The sequence below is a fragment of the Strigops habroptila genome, chromosome 1 (genome assembly GCF_004027225.2).
Source record: "Strigops habroptila isolate Jane chromosome 1, bStrHab1.2.pri, whole genome shotgun sequence".
Taxonomy (NCBI): Eukaryota; Metazoa; Chordata; class Aves; order Psittaciformes; family Psittacidae; genus Strigops; species Strigops habroptila.
This window is the reverse complement of record NC_044277.2, coordinates 52,229,540-52,246,893: the sequence shown is the minus strand read 5'-3', so window position 1 is coordinate 52,246,893 and position 17,354 is coordinate 52,229,540. Positions and strand designations below refer to the sequence as shown.

Here is a 17,354-nt window from a genome sequence, read left to right as displayed (position 1 = left end):
GGGGACTGATCTTCTAACGCAGCTGCTGATCAGCAGCAAAAATTTCATGTGATCACAGTTTTTACGGAGGCTCTCAATAAAATATGCATTTCTGTTCTACTCATAGAAATTTTGGTGTGGGTTTTCTCTTTTGATTGATTGAGAAGCCTGAAGTCCCCAGACCATTTTGGCAGCTATTTTCTAAGATCCTGACAGTCTTGACACCTAAAACATTGGGAGGAAGAGAGCAAATAAACTCACCAGCAATTAGCAGTCGGTCTCAACCAAGATATCACTTCCAGCCTTTTCCTTGCTTTTCCTTTTCTCGCTGCCTTGCCTTGCCAGGTTCCCGGGAGCCCTGACATGAGCTCTGAAGAAGGCTCTTGATGAACAGAAATGGAGAAGCATCCACTTTTTCTCTCAGTAAATCTCTAAAGTGTGGCAAAGCTCAGTCTCCCTCTCCAGACACTGATTCTCCCACACCTTTTGCTGTGTTTTGACTCTAAATGCAAAGCAGGAGATGCAACGTGCTTGCCCTTAAAACCAAAGGAGCCTCACATGTGTATATTGAGGCTTCTTTTTTTTTTAGGAGATACTTGTGGTGTGCATTTAGCACGTTACTACACACAGTGTATGATGGGGAGGTTAGACTCCACAGACTGGGATGGGTGAGCAAGGAGTGAAAGCCCTCACAGATGCACAGTAACTCTTTGAAAAAGACCCTCTGCAAAAAAAGAAAAACAAAAAACCAGGAAAAAAGGCAGACAAAAGTGTTCAGCATACACCAATAGCCTGGAAAATATTGACTATTCAACACTTGGATATCTGCAAATTCATTAAAGGGACATGAAGTTATAAAACTGAAAAGAAAAAAAAAAAAGGAGCTCAGTGAAACTTAGAAACCTTCGCCCCATGTGCTCATGTGCTCTCTCACACAGATGTGCACATACACATGAGCATGCACCCTTCCACACTATTTCTCCATTAGCCAGCATGATCGCAGACAGGCACGCAGCGCTATCCCTCTCCCGTACACACACGTCCCTGTGCTACTTGACTCACCAGTGTCAATGCCAGAAAAGCTCTTCCTGGCCACCCTGAATGCCCTGAACAACACCCAATTTCCTAATTTTCTCTTTATTTTGCATATAACTGAAGTATGAATTTCTAAGCTGTTTCCATTTACATGGGAAAACTGGAGAAAGCTGTTTGTGCCCCAGAAGGAGATAAAGAAACTTGAAGCAAAAGTAGATCTAGAGTTAGGCAAAATAAAACTCTAATTGAGATAATTATTTTTAATTACTTGGAATTGAAACTCATTTGGATGAGTCCTCTTCAGACTTTGCCAATTCATTTCCCTAACTGTCAACACAAAAATGGCAGGTTTTCGCCAAATACTCTACCCTCATAACAAAAACTAAAGTGAAAGCTTGTTGCAGCCTTAAATTCTAAGAGGCATAAATTATCAATTTTATTCGAAGGTATATGCTGAAATCTTCTCCTACTCTTTGGATAATAAAACTACTCATACCTTAGGAATAGCAAATGATTGATTCTGATTGGTGCTTAAAGAAGATACTTCTTGTTTTTAACGTCACTTTCTTGTCACTGAGCTCTGTACAGTGTTATGTATGCTCTGTATCACTTGTTGCTATGATTCCAGCAGTGTCTTGCAGACACTGCAAAATGAACTAAGTAGGCTCTACGTTCCTTCCAAATGATTCAGCAGGGATTCTCTTTAAAAAGAAAACTTTCTGAACACCATTCAGCACTACTGAGACACAATAAAAAACTTTGTACCCCCCAAAAAAGACAGAAATAATATTTAAAAAGAAAATAAAAACCCCAATCAAAATCAAAATTCAATAATCATTTTTATTTCTGCAGAGTGAAGTGATTCTATAGTATTCACAGCTACTCAGGCTCCAAAGTTGTGCTGCACGTACTGATGTGAGTGGTTCATTATTAGTCAGGCAAGGCATCCCACTGACCTCACACCAGTATGAACTGCAGAATCACAGCCCTATTATAGGCAGGCCCAATATTTATGCACACTTGTCAGATTTCACATGGCTCCTCTGAATGACATGCTCTCCTCCAGCCCTGCTTTTCTTCTCCTTAGGCTCTTCTTTCTTTCCTCTGCCCTCTAACTTCTATGTGGCTTTTCATAATAAGTGTGAATTTAACCAGGGAGCCTCTCTGCAAACTCACATATAAGACTACAGTTCTCACGAGGAATGCTAGACGTATTCAACAAGACCCTGGGCTGAAATATTCAGTCACACAATAAACCTGCAATAGAAGGATGCTCACTGGCCAACGCTAAAGAGCTGAGCCCAGGGTAAGAGCCGAGGGAATAGAAGACACTTAAAACTTTGCAATTACTGTCTGCAAATAGTCTGCTGAAAATACTCCAGGCTACCAGCTGATTGTAGTTCCACTAAATATTTTAAAAAGCAGCTTCGACAATCTTTCCTCCAAACCAACTGCTCATCTTCCTAATTTTTTCTGGAAATAATATTCTCCATAGAAGCCTGGGGGCTCTCATTTTCCTAAGAATAATGAGGCTTTGATACCAAAAGCGTTGGAGACTGGAAGCAATGCCAGGTATCCCTACACATTGTGTGGAGGGAGCAATGCCCCTACCACTGCTGTTGCATTAACACATTCCCAGTGCACAACAGCGCTTCTGGATATATTTCACAGCAAGAAACTACATGGGGTATAATGTGGGAATAATCTGCAGAAGCAGTATTTTCCTTTTGGCTGAATTTTAACGATGAATGCAAATGGATATAGGCTTTTATAATCTGAATGTTTCTATTCAAATCTTTTGAGTCAAAAGCCTTTTCATCTCAACCACTGATCATGAAACCTAAAACCCGACCAGTCCTTTTCTGAATCAATATTCTGGGTACAACAGTGCAATAATGTCACCTAAGGGGTTACAGTTTTCAATGTGATCACTAGTTCTTACATTTTTACTTGGCTATTTCGGTCTTCTTTTAAAATGAAAACAGAACAGCCTTAATGTAGAAAATCCTGCAGTTTTGAGGTGTTTCTCAGGATACTAGCTTGGTAGTATGCTGTCAGATGGCTGCTCCCAGATTAGAGATAGGCTGTTATTTTCAGCTCTTCTGGCAAGTTTTCAATTTTGCAATTTTGTTTCTTTATGATCCTATTGTTGCTTTCCTATCTGTCAGTGTTTCACCACAGAGAGATTAGCTGAAATCTCAGGCTCCATTGAAGTCTCTTTGTGCTCTCCCACATGACGCATTAGTGGCACATTGCAGTACCCCAAACAAAAAGGGATAACTGGCATCAAAGTGGCCCAGAGCCCACACTGCTGATGCAAATTTCTCCAAACCATGAGTTTTAAACCTTTTTATACTTGGATGTTTGTGCATATGTTCCTGGATCTTTGCACACAGTTGTAAAAAGTTGCTAACTGAAGAAAAGCAATATTGTTTTTCCTCTCCTTCCCTACAGTTTGATATTTATGATGCAAACAAAAAAATATGTAGACTTCCTTGCAGAGCCTTGAAGAGGCTTCACAGTTAGCAGAGTCTCAAAGTTCAGCTGTGAAAGGTCAGGCAGACACATAGAAAAAGGATGAAAAATGTCCTGGGATTGTGCCCACTCTGGAGCAGAACAAGCAGATTATTCTGCAAGAGAGGTCACAATTTCAGTTTCTCTACAGCTCTATTTCTACCCCATAGAGATAGACAGCCGAAGCAGCAGATGCAAGTGTAGATTTGGTAAATAAGAATGCTGAGTTCTGGTTTAACACCAATTTTTGTATCACCTAATTTCTAGACTGCAGTCTGCCCATGTATGTACCTCACAGGATTGTTGCAAGGCTCAAATCTTTGAAAGGATTAATCTTTAAATCTGTGTTTTAAAAAGATCTGCATATTATATGTAGAATAACAGCTATAGTTAAGGTAACTTGATTGCTGTTGAGGCAATAGGAATTAAAAGATCAGTTGATAGCTGTCATGTAATTATCTTCCATTGCATTTAGAAAAAACTCTATTATTCTGGGGTAAAATCTGTGCATAATTTGGCATAACTTAAAAAGTAGACAAGTGTTGCAAAAAAATATAGCTCACATGATTTCACAGTTACACAAATAACAGTCATAATTTATTCTTTGATTCCCTTTGATGTTCTCCCACATTGCAAACACATATGTCATTGCACATTATGGCAGCTATCCTGGCAATGAGCCAAATTCAGTATTGGTGTTAATAGGTGCAACCTGGCATAATCCAGCCACTATGCAGCTCCTGCCAACAGAGATGAAGTTGGTTCAAAGCTCTGTCAAACCAGGAATGTGCCAGTTTTACACCTTTATGGCCCCCTTATGTGCACACTTCTGCTCCTCCATGTAATTCTATACTGCTGTCTTCTTGAATGTGAAGCATTAAATCAAAGAGAAAAAATAAAAAATGCAGTACAGATAAGAAGTTCCCCACAAAACACAACGACCAAGCTTACAGCTCTGAAGAGCCACTTCTCTGCTGCAGTCCTGTGGTCAGAGGTGTTAAGATCTTCCTGTTTTAAGCTCTGACAAAAGACAACCCTTCAAAAGAGAAGTGTGTTGAGTTCAGTAAAAGAAGCTGCTGCTGGAATGAAGACTTATGCAGAGAAACAGGCATGCCATCCGGGGGGGGACAGAAGCATGTTCCCCCTTGGAACCCTGTGCATTCCTGGGGACCCCCACTTCCAGATGCAAGACCATAAGGGCTGCTTTGGAGTTTGTTTCCAAGTCACTTCTATTAGTTGCTACCAGTGGCTTCCCAGGAGCTTGCAGGGTCCAAATTCCAGTGGGACAGGCTACAAAGGTTAAGACTGCCTTCTCCCCACCCCACAAGTGGTTCTTCCCTTCATTTGGAAATGGATACATGTGGAAGGCCTAGCCCAGGAAAGAAAAGGGGTATAGTCTGGAAACCCACATTTGGAAAGAAGCCAAGAAGAGATCAGTTGTAAGGTCAATGTAGTTACAAAAGCAAAAGGAATCAGGGACTTCTGTAAGTAGAGAGAGCAGCGTGACAGCAGTGAGAACTATCTGGCAGTAAGAGACAATAACACTTAGAACCGATTTGTACTTGGAAGTAATGCTCCGACCAGCAATGGAATGAAGCTATGTCTGGGGAAGTTCAGATTGGACATTAGGAAAAGGCTCTTCACTGTGAGGGTGGTCGGTCACCGGAACAGGCTCATGCAATAAGCGGTCATGGTACCAAGCCTGTCAGAGTTCAAGGAGCATCTGGATGACACTGTTAGTCATATGGTTTAGTTTTGGGTAGTTCTGTGAGGAGCAGGGAATTGGACTCAGTGATCCTTATGGTTCCCTTCCAACTCAAGATATTCTGTGATTCTATGATTCTAACAATTAATGAGGCTACTTGAAGGTTGCCCTAGCTGCTGCTGATCTAGTCCATAACTAAACTCGCTCTTCCGTGTCCTACCAGTTCTTCCAAGCTACTTCTGGAAAAGCAAGGGAGCATGTTAGTCAATCATGTTATTTAGTAGGGAAATGCACTGTCCTGGCTCTCTGCAAATGTCTGTAATCTCCACATCACAAGAATAGCAAAACACTCTTCCATCTTATCTGTAGACCAAAGTCTGACATCAGTCCCATGCTGGCCTGGGCCCTCCAAGCTCTTGCTGGATTCCCAGGGGTTTTCTGTCCAAGAGACGATGGATTAATCCCCACCATCTAACAGAAGGTCACCAGCCCACTCCATGCTCTCCTGAACACTGTGCAATCACAAGATTCAATTTAAAGTTTCTAAGGGCCAGCAAGCAGCTCCTCAGATGCTGATCTACCAAACAGTAGGGTGCTTAGCTACAGAATAAAGGAAAAACAGGAGAGGGCATTTCAGGAGTCTATTGCTAATGAGCAAACCATCTGTCTGTCTTCTTTGTGAAAATTGGCTATTTATTCTGACATTTCCTTTTTCCCCAAACAGTTTTTCTGCTGATGACCTTATTATTTTAAAGTAATGCAATCTAATTTTAATGCTAGTACTCATCAGATATATTTTTTAAAGCAATAAAAAGAACTGTAGCTATCTTAGCAAATGGAAAAATAAAAATGTATCATGGCCATGAGATAGAGAAGGTGAAAACTATCTAAACTATAAAGCCTCACCATAAATAAGCGTCACTGGTGATAATTACACTCATTATTACGAAAGAAAACCTGGCCACAGCTGTGAAATGAGTGACCAATACTGAATTCTTCATATGGGATCGTTCTTCCGTCACAAATTTAAAGACGCTGAATACAAATTAGAAAAAACAAAGGAAAGTCTCACCGTCAGCAAAAGCTTATCATAAATACATAAACTGGGATGGACTCTCCCTGGTCTGCCTTACCCAATTTGTGTCTCTCAAAGGAATGCATCTATTTCAGGACAATAGACTGTCCTTGAATGCCTGTAAACGTGAACGCCGTTTTAGCAGAAATGTAAGAAGAGGACACAGAGAATCATCAACTTGTCCACCCATCTTCTGGTACTATGTCTCTGCTGCAGACACCACCAGCTGCTTCAGAGAAATAGGTAAGAAGCCTGATGGTAAGGGATAATAGGGATAATCTGCCCAGCAAGAAAGTCTCCCCTGTATTCTTACCAGCTATAGACTAGTTTCAGATCTCAAACATGAATTTTTGTGGTCCCTTCAGGACTTCAGATTTTTTTGGCCTGTTTTCAAGCAGTGCCATCACAATCTTAAGTCTGAGCAGCTAGGCAATGCCTATGCACTACACAAAGAGAATGTTCCAAAATGTAAAAAACCCCAGAGTATAATGAATTGCAAAATGAGGTCTGAGTACATGTGAGTGGTTATTTTTGGATCCATTGTCCCTTCGATCTGTTGTCTCAAATCAGCAAGAACGGGCCAACTCAGACCTGAGAAGTGAAGCCAGGGAAGGATGTTTCTTTGGATGGGAAGGTAGAACTTGATCGTTTCTCTCCAACCACCTTCTGATATTCATTTTAATCTCATCTGAGCCTGTGCATGGTTTTATGTCAAGTAGTAAATGAAGAATGCTGCATCTGGACTCACAGTGGGACTTCGGTGAGGCAAGTATTCATCCCAGATGAACACTTTGCTAAGGAGCTTTGTCAGCAATGGCATTTTCTGATGCTTAAACTGAAGTTCAGTTTGCCAGACTTATGAAGTGAAAGGAGAGATATATGGAGAAAGGACTGACACATCCTGCTGCCATGAAGGTCTCACAAGAATGTACAGCTCATAACTACATGTGGCCACTCTTTCTTCAGCCTGATGCTTTCCCTGTCAGGCTTTGAGATGTCAGTGACACACAACGAAAAGAGGCATAACGAGCCTTGAGCTAGTACTAACCTAGCATTTTTGGGGTGCAAACCTGCTGTCAGGGGTCAACAGCAACACTAAATAACATTAAAATGTACAAACCAAGGTGGTACAATAGCTACATCTCTTTTAGTAAGCTATATTTAATGAGTGCAGTCCCCCATACCAGGAAGCTGGGTCAGACCCCTGCATTAAGAGAAAGAAGTTGGTCACACCTGGTTTGTATAGTGTGCTACCTAGTGTGCTATACAGTGTGCTAAATCAATGCACAAAGCCAATAGTAATCAAATCTTTCTTTGATCAAGCAACAGAAAACATACAAACAGGAACTAAGAGCAACCAAACTGGCATAACTTTCTCTTCTGATGGTGAGTAAAGCTTAACTGACTCTTGCTTATCTAGTGGGTTATCATCTTGAGTACGTCCACTTGTCTCTAAAGACACTGTGGACAACTGCTCCAAGCAAAGCTGCTTCACTAAAAGGGGACTTCAAAAACATGTTAGCATTCATCTGCTCCTCATTACTCCAACTGAATAGTAAGTCTGAAGAGATCTCAAAAAATGTACTTCCTACACAGGCATTTTTTCCTCATTATTGTCTCTCTAAGTACTGAAAATGCAGCTGAAGGCGTGAACAGCTGCAATACTGGAAGCTACAAATATGCTACTTATGCAGTAGCAATGCTGGAATAACCAGAGCACAGTGCTACACTTTTTACAAAAGGAAGGGTTTCAAGAGTGAACTGGTAGAGCAGATTTTCCTGCTCCTCTAGGAAAAGTGAGTACTCCAGGGCATGTGTTCATCAACTGACAGGACATATATTTCTGGTTTTACAATCTAGTAGAAGAGGATAAAGGCCTAAAACCTTCACAATAACCCAGAGTATGTCTTGGCAGCTCTATTCAAAGTTGTTCCCTCTGGGAACATTAAACAACATGACAATTTAAATATTTTTTTCATTAAATGATGAGCCCAAGTGGTATTGATGGCAGTGTGGCCTGGGAGGGAGAAGGTCTCAAGACAGCCTAGTTACCCCCTGGCATCCACTGCCAGATTGCTAATTCTATTTAGTCTGAGACTGACTGACCCATGAATATCAAGGATATTGTTATAAAAAAGCTACACCTCAAGAAATGGAAAAAAATAAAGAATAAAAAATGAGGGTGTAAGGTCATCTGATTAAGGCATTATCACAATAAGCATAAAGACCTGAAGAGGATCAGAGGAATGATGATAGGTGGAGGAACCCAAGTAACCTAATCAGTGAAATCAGATCTCGATGAGTGTTCCATCAAAGGAGAAGATTAAGCTGTTGTCCCTGGAGTGAAATCCATGAAGTGCTGAGGGGAAGAAAATTTCTTCCTGGACTGCCATGCAAAATCTGGGGGTTACTGCCTAAAGGGGCCCAGGGCTTATTATGGGATGCAGGGGAAAGCAAATTTGGGGTGTTGTAAAACCTATCCAGTTGGCAGTTTGTCACTTTAAGAAGAGAAAATACCATATTTTACAGATCCACTTGCTTACAGTCGGCAAAAAAAAAAAAAAGAAGTTTAGGAAGAGAGATGGTGCGACTAGACAACCCTTACATTTATTTTCTTTTTCTGCTTAACGTTGCTTATATACCTCCGCAGATGTCATAAAGTGACAAAGTCATAACATGCACTATGGCTGTATGTTCTATGTGTCCTACATCTGCATATTTTATCTAAAGGGTTGAATAAGGCAGCATAGATTCTTTTACTTATCCATTACAGTCCTTACTAGCTGTGTTCAATTTCACTCAAGCATCTTATTATAACATTAATGGACTCTCAGTTAGGCTCACCTGTTCTGTGCTCACACTGAGCCAAAGACTGAGTCACGTAAGTTTGCGGGAATGAAAATTCACTCAAAGAAAAAGGACCGAGGCCACTATTACATATGATGAATGGGAATCACACGCCTATTCCCAAAACTGGAAATCCCATTCTGAAGTTTCTGATGTTCTGGACAGGAACCCAACACAATCTCCCAAGATTACCTCAAGTAACAAATGCCAGCTTACAGAGGGACTGTGAGTCAAGAATTGTTCTGGTGGGTTAAGAAGATACACAAGTTCAAAGGACTAATTGAATCCCTCCTCACATAATTCACCAATATGGTCAGAACATGAGGAATCACAAGGACTTTGCCTACTCTGTCCTGAATTTAAGCTTTCAATACAGACCACCCAGTGTGAATGGAGATACAGCTTTCTCTACCTCTGTGTACGGTGACTAAGTAATGGTGACTTACCCCTGATTGCTCCTCAGAGGCATCCCTGCTTAAAAAGGTGCCCTAAGACTAGCAGCATATACAGCCCTCAACAGCAACATGGCAGGAGTACACGTCACTGGCCTTATGCAGAACTGCAGTTACAACTTCAGACCACCCTCATTTTCAAGCTTGGTCTGTATCCACATAGAAAGCAGAAAGCAGTAAGGATCAAGAGAAGCAGACTTAAGATAATAAAGATGATGTCTATAATCACACCTTGGTAAATCCCTGTGTCTAGTAGCTGAGAGACTTCTGGAGACAAGTGAGAGTCTGCATCAGTCAGAAGCATATAGCGGGTCTTTCTATCCAAGTGAGTATGATGTCTCATGGCACATAAGAAAGGGCTGCACCACAACCCTCCACGTTGTGTTACTCAGCTGGCCAAAGTGAAATGCACTTTCTGTTTTCACAAACACTGTACATGCTTCTGACTTGGATTTGTTTGTTTCTCCTCTTTTGAGACACAGGCCTCCTTGAGTTAGCCATGAATTCTGGAAACAGCACAAGAAGCTATCTAAACTGCAGTTGCTGATCTTAATGTATTTGATATACACACAACATTCTGGAAAATGGCTGGAACAACCCGTACCAGAATGTAAAAAGCAACTGAATCAAAGACAGAAAACAGGGGTTTTTAGCTATCATTGCCACTGTGCAAGTCAGTGTGAAACTTCTTGGTTTACAGAGGTACTTTATCATTGCTAAATTAAGAAAGAGTCTGCTAGTGAGAACGGTGCTGCAGCCACATTAGGAGAAAATTGGAAGAGAGATTGCAAACGTTGCTCGCCTTTTCCCAGTTGGTAATATATTCCCGACTCACACATAAATAGGAGACCTGCCCACAGTCTTAGTGATGCAGGAGCTTTGAGTAAGACTTTATTACAATCTCTTTCAGTGTATACCCATAAACAAGTTTGTCATCTCAGCATAATTCCTCCTTTACATTATATTTATGTTCCACTCATGTCTCAGGGAAACATTATTAAAGGGTTTATCACTGCTAAAATTTCAGATATACTGCAGCCAATGGTTTAGAAAATTATTTGTTAGCTGTTAAAACAATTAATGTAAGCCTCACTTTTAAACTGTAGAGTATGACAGAAGACCTGTCTTCTGCCTCTTCTGTTAAGTATATGGGATATTTTGGGGCCACACAAAATGATAATACCCTTGCAATCAAGGTAGAGAAACCTAGTATTTTATAGTGGTCTCTCTGACAGAAAAAGTGTTCCAGAAAAATTCGGGCATGCCTATCTCTAACTGGAAGTTTTATTTATAAACAAAAATTATTTCTACCTTGCCAGACTTCGATTTCATGTCTTTCTACTTGTAAACAGGTTTTCATTTTAAATCATACTTTCACAGGAACAAATGTCTTCAAGTTAAAATCTCTATTCTTTGTTTTCACCCCTCTCCTATTAAAAAAGTACCAGGGAAATAATGCAAATACTGGCCTCCTTGCCATAGGTCAGCACCAGAAAAATCTGAAAGCAGTAACTTTTTATATAATACTCCTTCTGTCTGCTACATACATTAACATTTACGATGGAAAATGCTGAAGACCTCCCACCTCCAGTTGTTCAAGAATTTCTTGTTTAGCATCCACTGCATACTGTAACAGATTTGCTGGAATACACATCTCCGCACCCTCAGATGAATACTCTGTGTGTTTGCAAAGGTCTAAGGCATGGGCATGCCAGAAAGCAAAGTTTGTTAACAGCTCCAGACAGTTCCCACTGGCATTTCTTTATGCCTCTAATACTCAGTTTTTACCTAGAGAAGACCACGTGTAATTTCTCTGCACAGAGCTAGAACCTGTGCAGTGGGTCAAAAGAACTTTGGGGTTGATATCAGTAATTCCCTGCTATTCCATGTCCTTGAATATTGACTCAAAGGAATAGCCTCTAAGAAAGTTCAAGCCTTCAGTTTTTCTGCCTTTTTCAACTTTTTGGTAAAGACCTCCCCATACCACCTTTTCCATCTACCACTTGAATTCCCGCTGAACACAAAGAACATGTGTCAGAAGGAGACATATGAAGCATACCAAATTCCTGAAGAAGGACGAAATCATGTCTCACCGCTACCTGATGAATAAGGTTCTTTGCAAGTCAGTGATTAATCACTCTTTGTCAGACTTGATTCAAAGAGAGGGGTGTGATAGGAAGCACATACTTCCTTCTCAGGTAGCCTTCAACTCCCAGATCCTACCCACAAAGAACACCATAAGACTCATTTCAAGACTATCCTTGTTTCCAAATTCACAGCTAGTGGGGAGAAAAGTTGTTTCTGCTTGGGGCCATTTTGGGTGCAAATAGCAACTTTGCTCCATTTTCCCATGTGCTATGTACAGGGTGAGAGAAGGAGCCTGGTGCTGCCATTGAGCAATCCTTCAAGGCAGCATTAGGACGTGTTGGATGTTGCCTTTGCAGGGACAGGCGCAGGGCTCCAGCTCCAAGGGTGGCGTTGTTCCCAGGGATTTACCACACTGCAGCCCTGGCTCCATTAGCACCAACTCACAAGGCATGCGATCTCAGGCAGGCACCGTTCCAGTGAGCTCAGGCAAGTAATTCCAGCGCCCAGCAAGCATCTGTCCACACACTGAGAGGTGGACAAGAAAGTCACTCACATCTCCTGCATGCTAGCAGGATAAGTGTGTGTCCACAAAGGAAGCAATCATAAAGGAAGCCCATGTTTCAAAGGCACAGCTTCTTTGACAGTGAAGCACTCTCTAAAATTATAGTAAAGTACACGAGTATTTAACCATGCTCATTAAAACGACAGGTGATCCAAGGAACCAGCTGATGATGTTATCTATTTCTGGGGAGAGGAAAGGAATAAGTCAGGCAAGGTGAATTTGCTGTGAAGGTCTGCCTGAAGACCAGCAGTTTGTGGGAAGCAGTTAAGCACTGCTCTATTTACCGAATTCATACAAAAACCTTTCAATCCTACCTACCTATCAGTTCTAGCCTATAGAAGATATGGAAAACCACCACTGGTCCCTTTGCCAAGTGACTCAGGACACTATGAAATTCAGCATAATAATTAATAAAGATATAATAAAATCCCAAAATCTTCTGGGTCGAATTTTCCAAGCAGTGCTGAGGTGGCATGGGATTAGTTCTTGTCCTCTTCTCACTTCCTCAGCAGTGCCATCAACCTGTACACCCAGCACTTGTTCTGTCCAGTTCCTTCCTTTCACTTCCCACCTGTGTAAGAGCAACTCCTATGCCTTGGTCATACCTACTACTCCTGTTTTTCCTACATTAGATCTGATAAATATAAAGAGGGGACCAATAGATTTTATATAACCCCTGTCCAAAGGACTTAAAAACTTGGAGAATACTTTTTAACCTGTTTCAGTGATCATGGAGAAGGACTATGCATATCTCTGCATGGATCTCGACCCCTCTCTAGATTTGGGTTCTCCACCCTAGCACAAAGAGCGGTGCCCACCAGGCTGTGCTGAGCTCTGCTGCACCATGTACATCCCTTCGTGTCCTGGAGAAGGAGGCTGGCACTGAGTGGCAGCTCTTCCCCTGCACGAACCCAGAGCCCAAATCCTCCCATGATGCTGCTGCCCACAGGCTTCATGAGTTACTGTAGATCTGTTACACAGCTGTTCCCCAGATACCTACCCACATAAATCCTGTTTACTCCAACTCTGCTGGGAAGGTACAGAGCAGCACTTAATCCTGTTTTACTACAGTCAGGATTAAGCTTATACAACCATGCTGCTAGCCTAAACCTTGCTAAAACGGCTTGTTAAAGCCATGCACCCGCTAAAAACTGGACCCTCAGACTTCCTAGAAATTCCATAACATTATCATTCCTTCATTCACTACTGGGAGAAAGCACTAAAAATAAAGATGTTGGTTCAGTGGAATTACTAATTAGATGTTCATCTAGCAGTTTCAATTCCAAAAAAAAGAAAAAAACCCCATCAATAAGCAGCAACATGATACAGCCTACTTAAATTTAATTTATTTTGCCAGAGAAAAATTACACAAGCAACTGCATTATCAGGATGTACTATTTTCAATTAAAGTTCCTGAGGAGAAGATAAGCATCAGCTAAGAAAGGCCAGTCATGTCCGGAAGCTCTTTTGAGAATAAAAAAAATGAGTTGCCAAAGCACATTACAGATATGGACTTTTGACATTTGAATGAAGATTCCTAATAGCTCAGATGAAGGAAGACTATGAAACTGGAGTTTCAATCCAAGGCTGATTCAAATGTAATCCCTTCTGTTAGGGATTTGGAGCTGTAAAGCTCCTCAGCTTCAATATGTTTTTAGCAAGGTTATGCATATCAGGCTGAGAGACACCTGCACATTCCCTTTGGGAAGCAAGCTAGGGATGATCACTGCCCAAGAGAAGCAGCTTTTGAAGGAAATCCCTTCAAGCTAATGGGAACCCAGGTAAACCTCCAAATTTAATGTACACTTCAATCCTAAATCCAGTGCTGCCTTCATTCCTAAAACTCGTGGTAATATTTGCATTCGTATGACAGGCCCAGTTGCTCATTTCATACAGATGCATGCCTAGTCTCCTTTGAGTCTCCCTATATCCTTGCCCTTTGGTGATAATCATGTAGCACTGAGTTTCACAGACTGGTGACTTGTTTACGCTGCTTACCCAACAAGTTATTCTGTAATAGCTTCTGCCTCTGGCAACCTTCTGCGACAGCATAAAAGTCACTTTGTCTTGGACTGGAGGAGCAAAGTAACTAGCAGAAGAAACATTTTCTGCAGTAAACACCAAGGAGAAATTATGGGGATTTAAAGACTGCTGTTAAAAGCTGTGATTTGGAGTGCTGTCAACAAAAGGATACTCAAAACAGGTAGAAACTCTTCAGCCACACACATACATAACAATTCTAATCTGAAAAACAAAATAAAACATAAAGCTGTCTTCAAACATATCCCTGGACAAACTACTGTAGTTGCACTAAAAGGATAAGAATCCATTGCACAGTAGTTGGGCCTCAAAGCCCAATGGCTATCCCTACTCAAGCGATCAGGCACAACAACAAGAAGTATGTTTTAAATAATCCTGTGCCTCTCTTTTCCCCATCGGTAAGCCTGGAATAAATCACACAGAGAACTCCATGATGTATTTTATTAACTTTGGTGAATTACAGTGAGGGTCTGTGACTGAAAACATTTTGGTAGCCCCAAATGACATTACTAAATGTCAGTAAACACTCTGAAGTACCTTCCTTTCATTTTTGTGAGCATGAAAGAGCTACTCATACTTTAAGTAGTTATATTGGCTGAAAATCTGTTTAAGATTACTGGTAATTCTTGTATACACAACAGCCCTGAACATTCCTGATCTTTTTTCCTCAATGACTTTTCTTTGTTGTAACTGTAATGATACTCCATAGTTATTTATATTTATTTTCAGCATGCTCTCTTCTTTATTAATTTACCTTTTCCCACTACAGTGTAAATCCCCTTGGAACTCAGTGGAGACCAACCTCAGATAGTCAGTGTTAGCAGAGGATTTACCTTGCACCTGGAATGAGTCTCAAACTGACATTAGATATGGCTCCCTGGGAGTGGCTGAGCTACAGTTTGCATGTGGCTATTCCCTACCACACCCAAATATGAAAACAAGGCATCAGCCTCTGTTTACACTATTGGAAGGAATGCCATAAACATCATGAGATCATCACAGGAAATTCATGTTGTAAAAAACAGGGAATGAATAATACAAACAGATAATGCTTCTAGGCAAATAAACTTCATACTAAAAAAGGGACGAAGGTGTCTTCCAATCTTTGCTGCACCAAACAAGAAAAGCCAATTGCAAATTAAAACCAGAGTGCTTGTATTTCATTAAGGTTAGGAAGGAAATTCTGTCTGCCTTCTGATAGCTGTCTGTGCCAGCTGAAAGTGAACTTACGGCATAATTGAAATTACATTCCTTTTCTGCTACTCACTTGCTTCTGCTGAGTATCATTATGCTGATGCAATTTATTATGTTTTATATCCGAAAGAGCTGTTCTGTTTCCAAAATCCCACTCTTTGTACCATCACTCTAAAAATCTGGGCATTATAATCTTCTTCTCCCTTCTGCTTCCCTTTCATGAAAACTCTGCAGATGACTGTGAGGCAAAATAAAGAGGACACGCGCAATCCCATATAACTATTAAATCCTCTAAGAACTAAGACATATGTTCACTGTCAAAGGTGGATTTTCACTTTGAGCTTTTGGCTCCAATGTCCCTCATTTAGCAAATGCTCCAAACCCACCAAACAGCAGGAGCAGGCAGCAGAAGAGAGGCAGCAACCTGCAGCTGATACATCTGCAAGTAGGGAAGCACCATGCAACTGTCCTATGCAGCAGCCGTATGGCAGATCAGGCAACAGTTTTGCGAGAGGAACATTTGTACATGTAGTTGCCCCTCATGCTCAGCAAAGAAAGGAAAGGAAATGTATCCTCTTCCATTCTTCCTGGCAGACGAATGGATTAGTATCTGCTACTGAAGGAAAAAGCTGGTGGGTTGGCCGGTGTCCTCATATGTGTTATTGTAAGAAGAGGCTACCTCTATTGATCATAGCAGAGAACAGTTGATCTGTGCCAAGGAATACAGTCTGTTCAGCAGAATGTCTTTTTACTGTTGTTTATGAACAAACCTCATCCCATGCTGAGATTTCAGGACTGGTAATCAAAAAGTACACTAAACACTTACTTTGAAGGTCTGTTTAATCAAACAGTAAGCCCTGGACGCTGCTTTACATACCATTTTCAAGACAAAAAATACCCTTTTAAAGCAGTATGCTGTACTTCACCTATTCCAGAATTTAGCTTGTTACCTGTTGCTGCAACTCTGAATTGACAGTCTGGGGTTGACAAAATGGTACTGCAGATGGGAAAAGGGACTGCGTGGTTGTTGGATCCCACATCATGTGGGCAGGAGTAGGCACTGCACAAGACGACAGTAATTGGAGGTTTTTAAAGCCCACTACTGAGAGTACCCACAATTGCAAGGTACTGAAACCTTGATATTTTATTTGGCTGTAATCAAATTACCTTATCAAACCTCACACACTTGTTTGCTAATGAATATCAAACCAAAACAATGGGTGCTTTGATACCTATGTGTTAGTCTGAAGGATTTCTTAGGTCTGTAAAAATAATCAATGGTTTGAGACAGAAAAAAATCTTTTCTTTGGGCAGTCTGCCTCTGGAGATTGCCCTTGTTACCTGGGAAGGCTTGACTTGCCCTGGTTGCATAGCCAGCTTCTCCGGTTTTTAAAAACTGCAGACAGACAGCAATCAGAACTTTGTCACCTCCAGGGATGCAATTCCCCTACCTCCAAACCCTTGTAAGTATGCAACTGCTGTCATCAGTTTCTCCCATGTTTCAAAATTCCCATGAACTGAATGCTAAAGTCCTAAAAAACTTAACACGGACTGATTTGGACTGATTTTCCCCTACTTGGGCAGTAAGTGATATTTCACTTTGCATTTCTTCATCACATCACTTCCCAAGGCTACTTTTGTAATGCACACTCAGTCATAAAAAAACCCTAAGTCTGCAATTTAAGAAGGAAAACACAGTAAAAAGCCAAAGAGATATTATACCATGAGCTTAAAAAACCAAAAACCTGCAGGTAGCTATGATCATTCAGACATCTGTCACTTATGGTCAAATTCTCCATCTCCTATCAAAGAGGAAAAGGTAAATCGTCACTGCTATGCATGCTTTAGAGCCAGAGTCTGACT

General features: G+C 41.0%; 1 protein-coding gene across 1 annotated transcript in view; it reads right to left on the bottom strand.

The window, feature by feature from the left end:
- Nucleotides 1-271: 271 nt before the first annotated feature.
- The window catches only part of LOC115604834 (microtubule cross-linking factor 1-like), a 46,082-nt gene continuing 28,999 nt past the window's right edge, over nucleotides 272-17,354 (bottom strand). Inside the window, exon 4 of the mRNA XM_030478328.1 lies at nucleotides 272-361. Coding sequence (XP_030334188.1) covers nucleotides 272-361 — 90 coding nt within the window. The remainder of the gene's footprint in view (nucleotides 362-17,354) is intronic.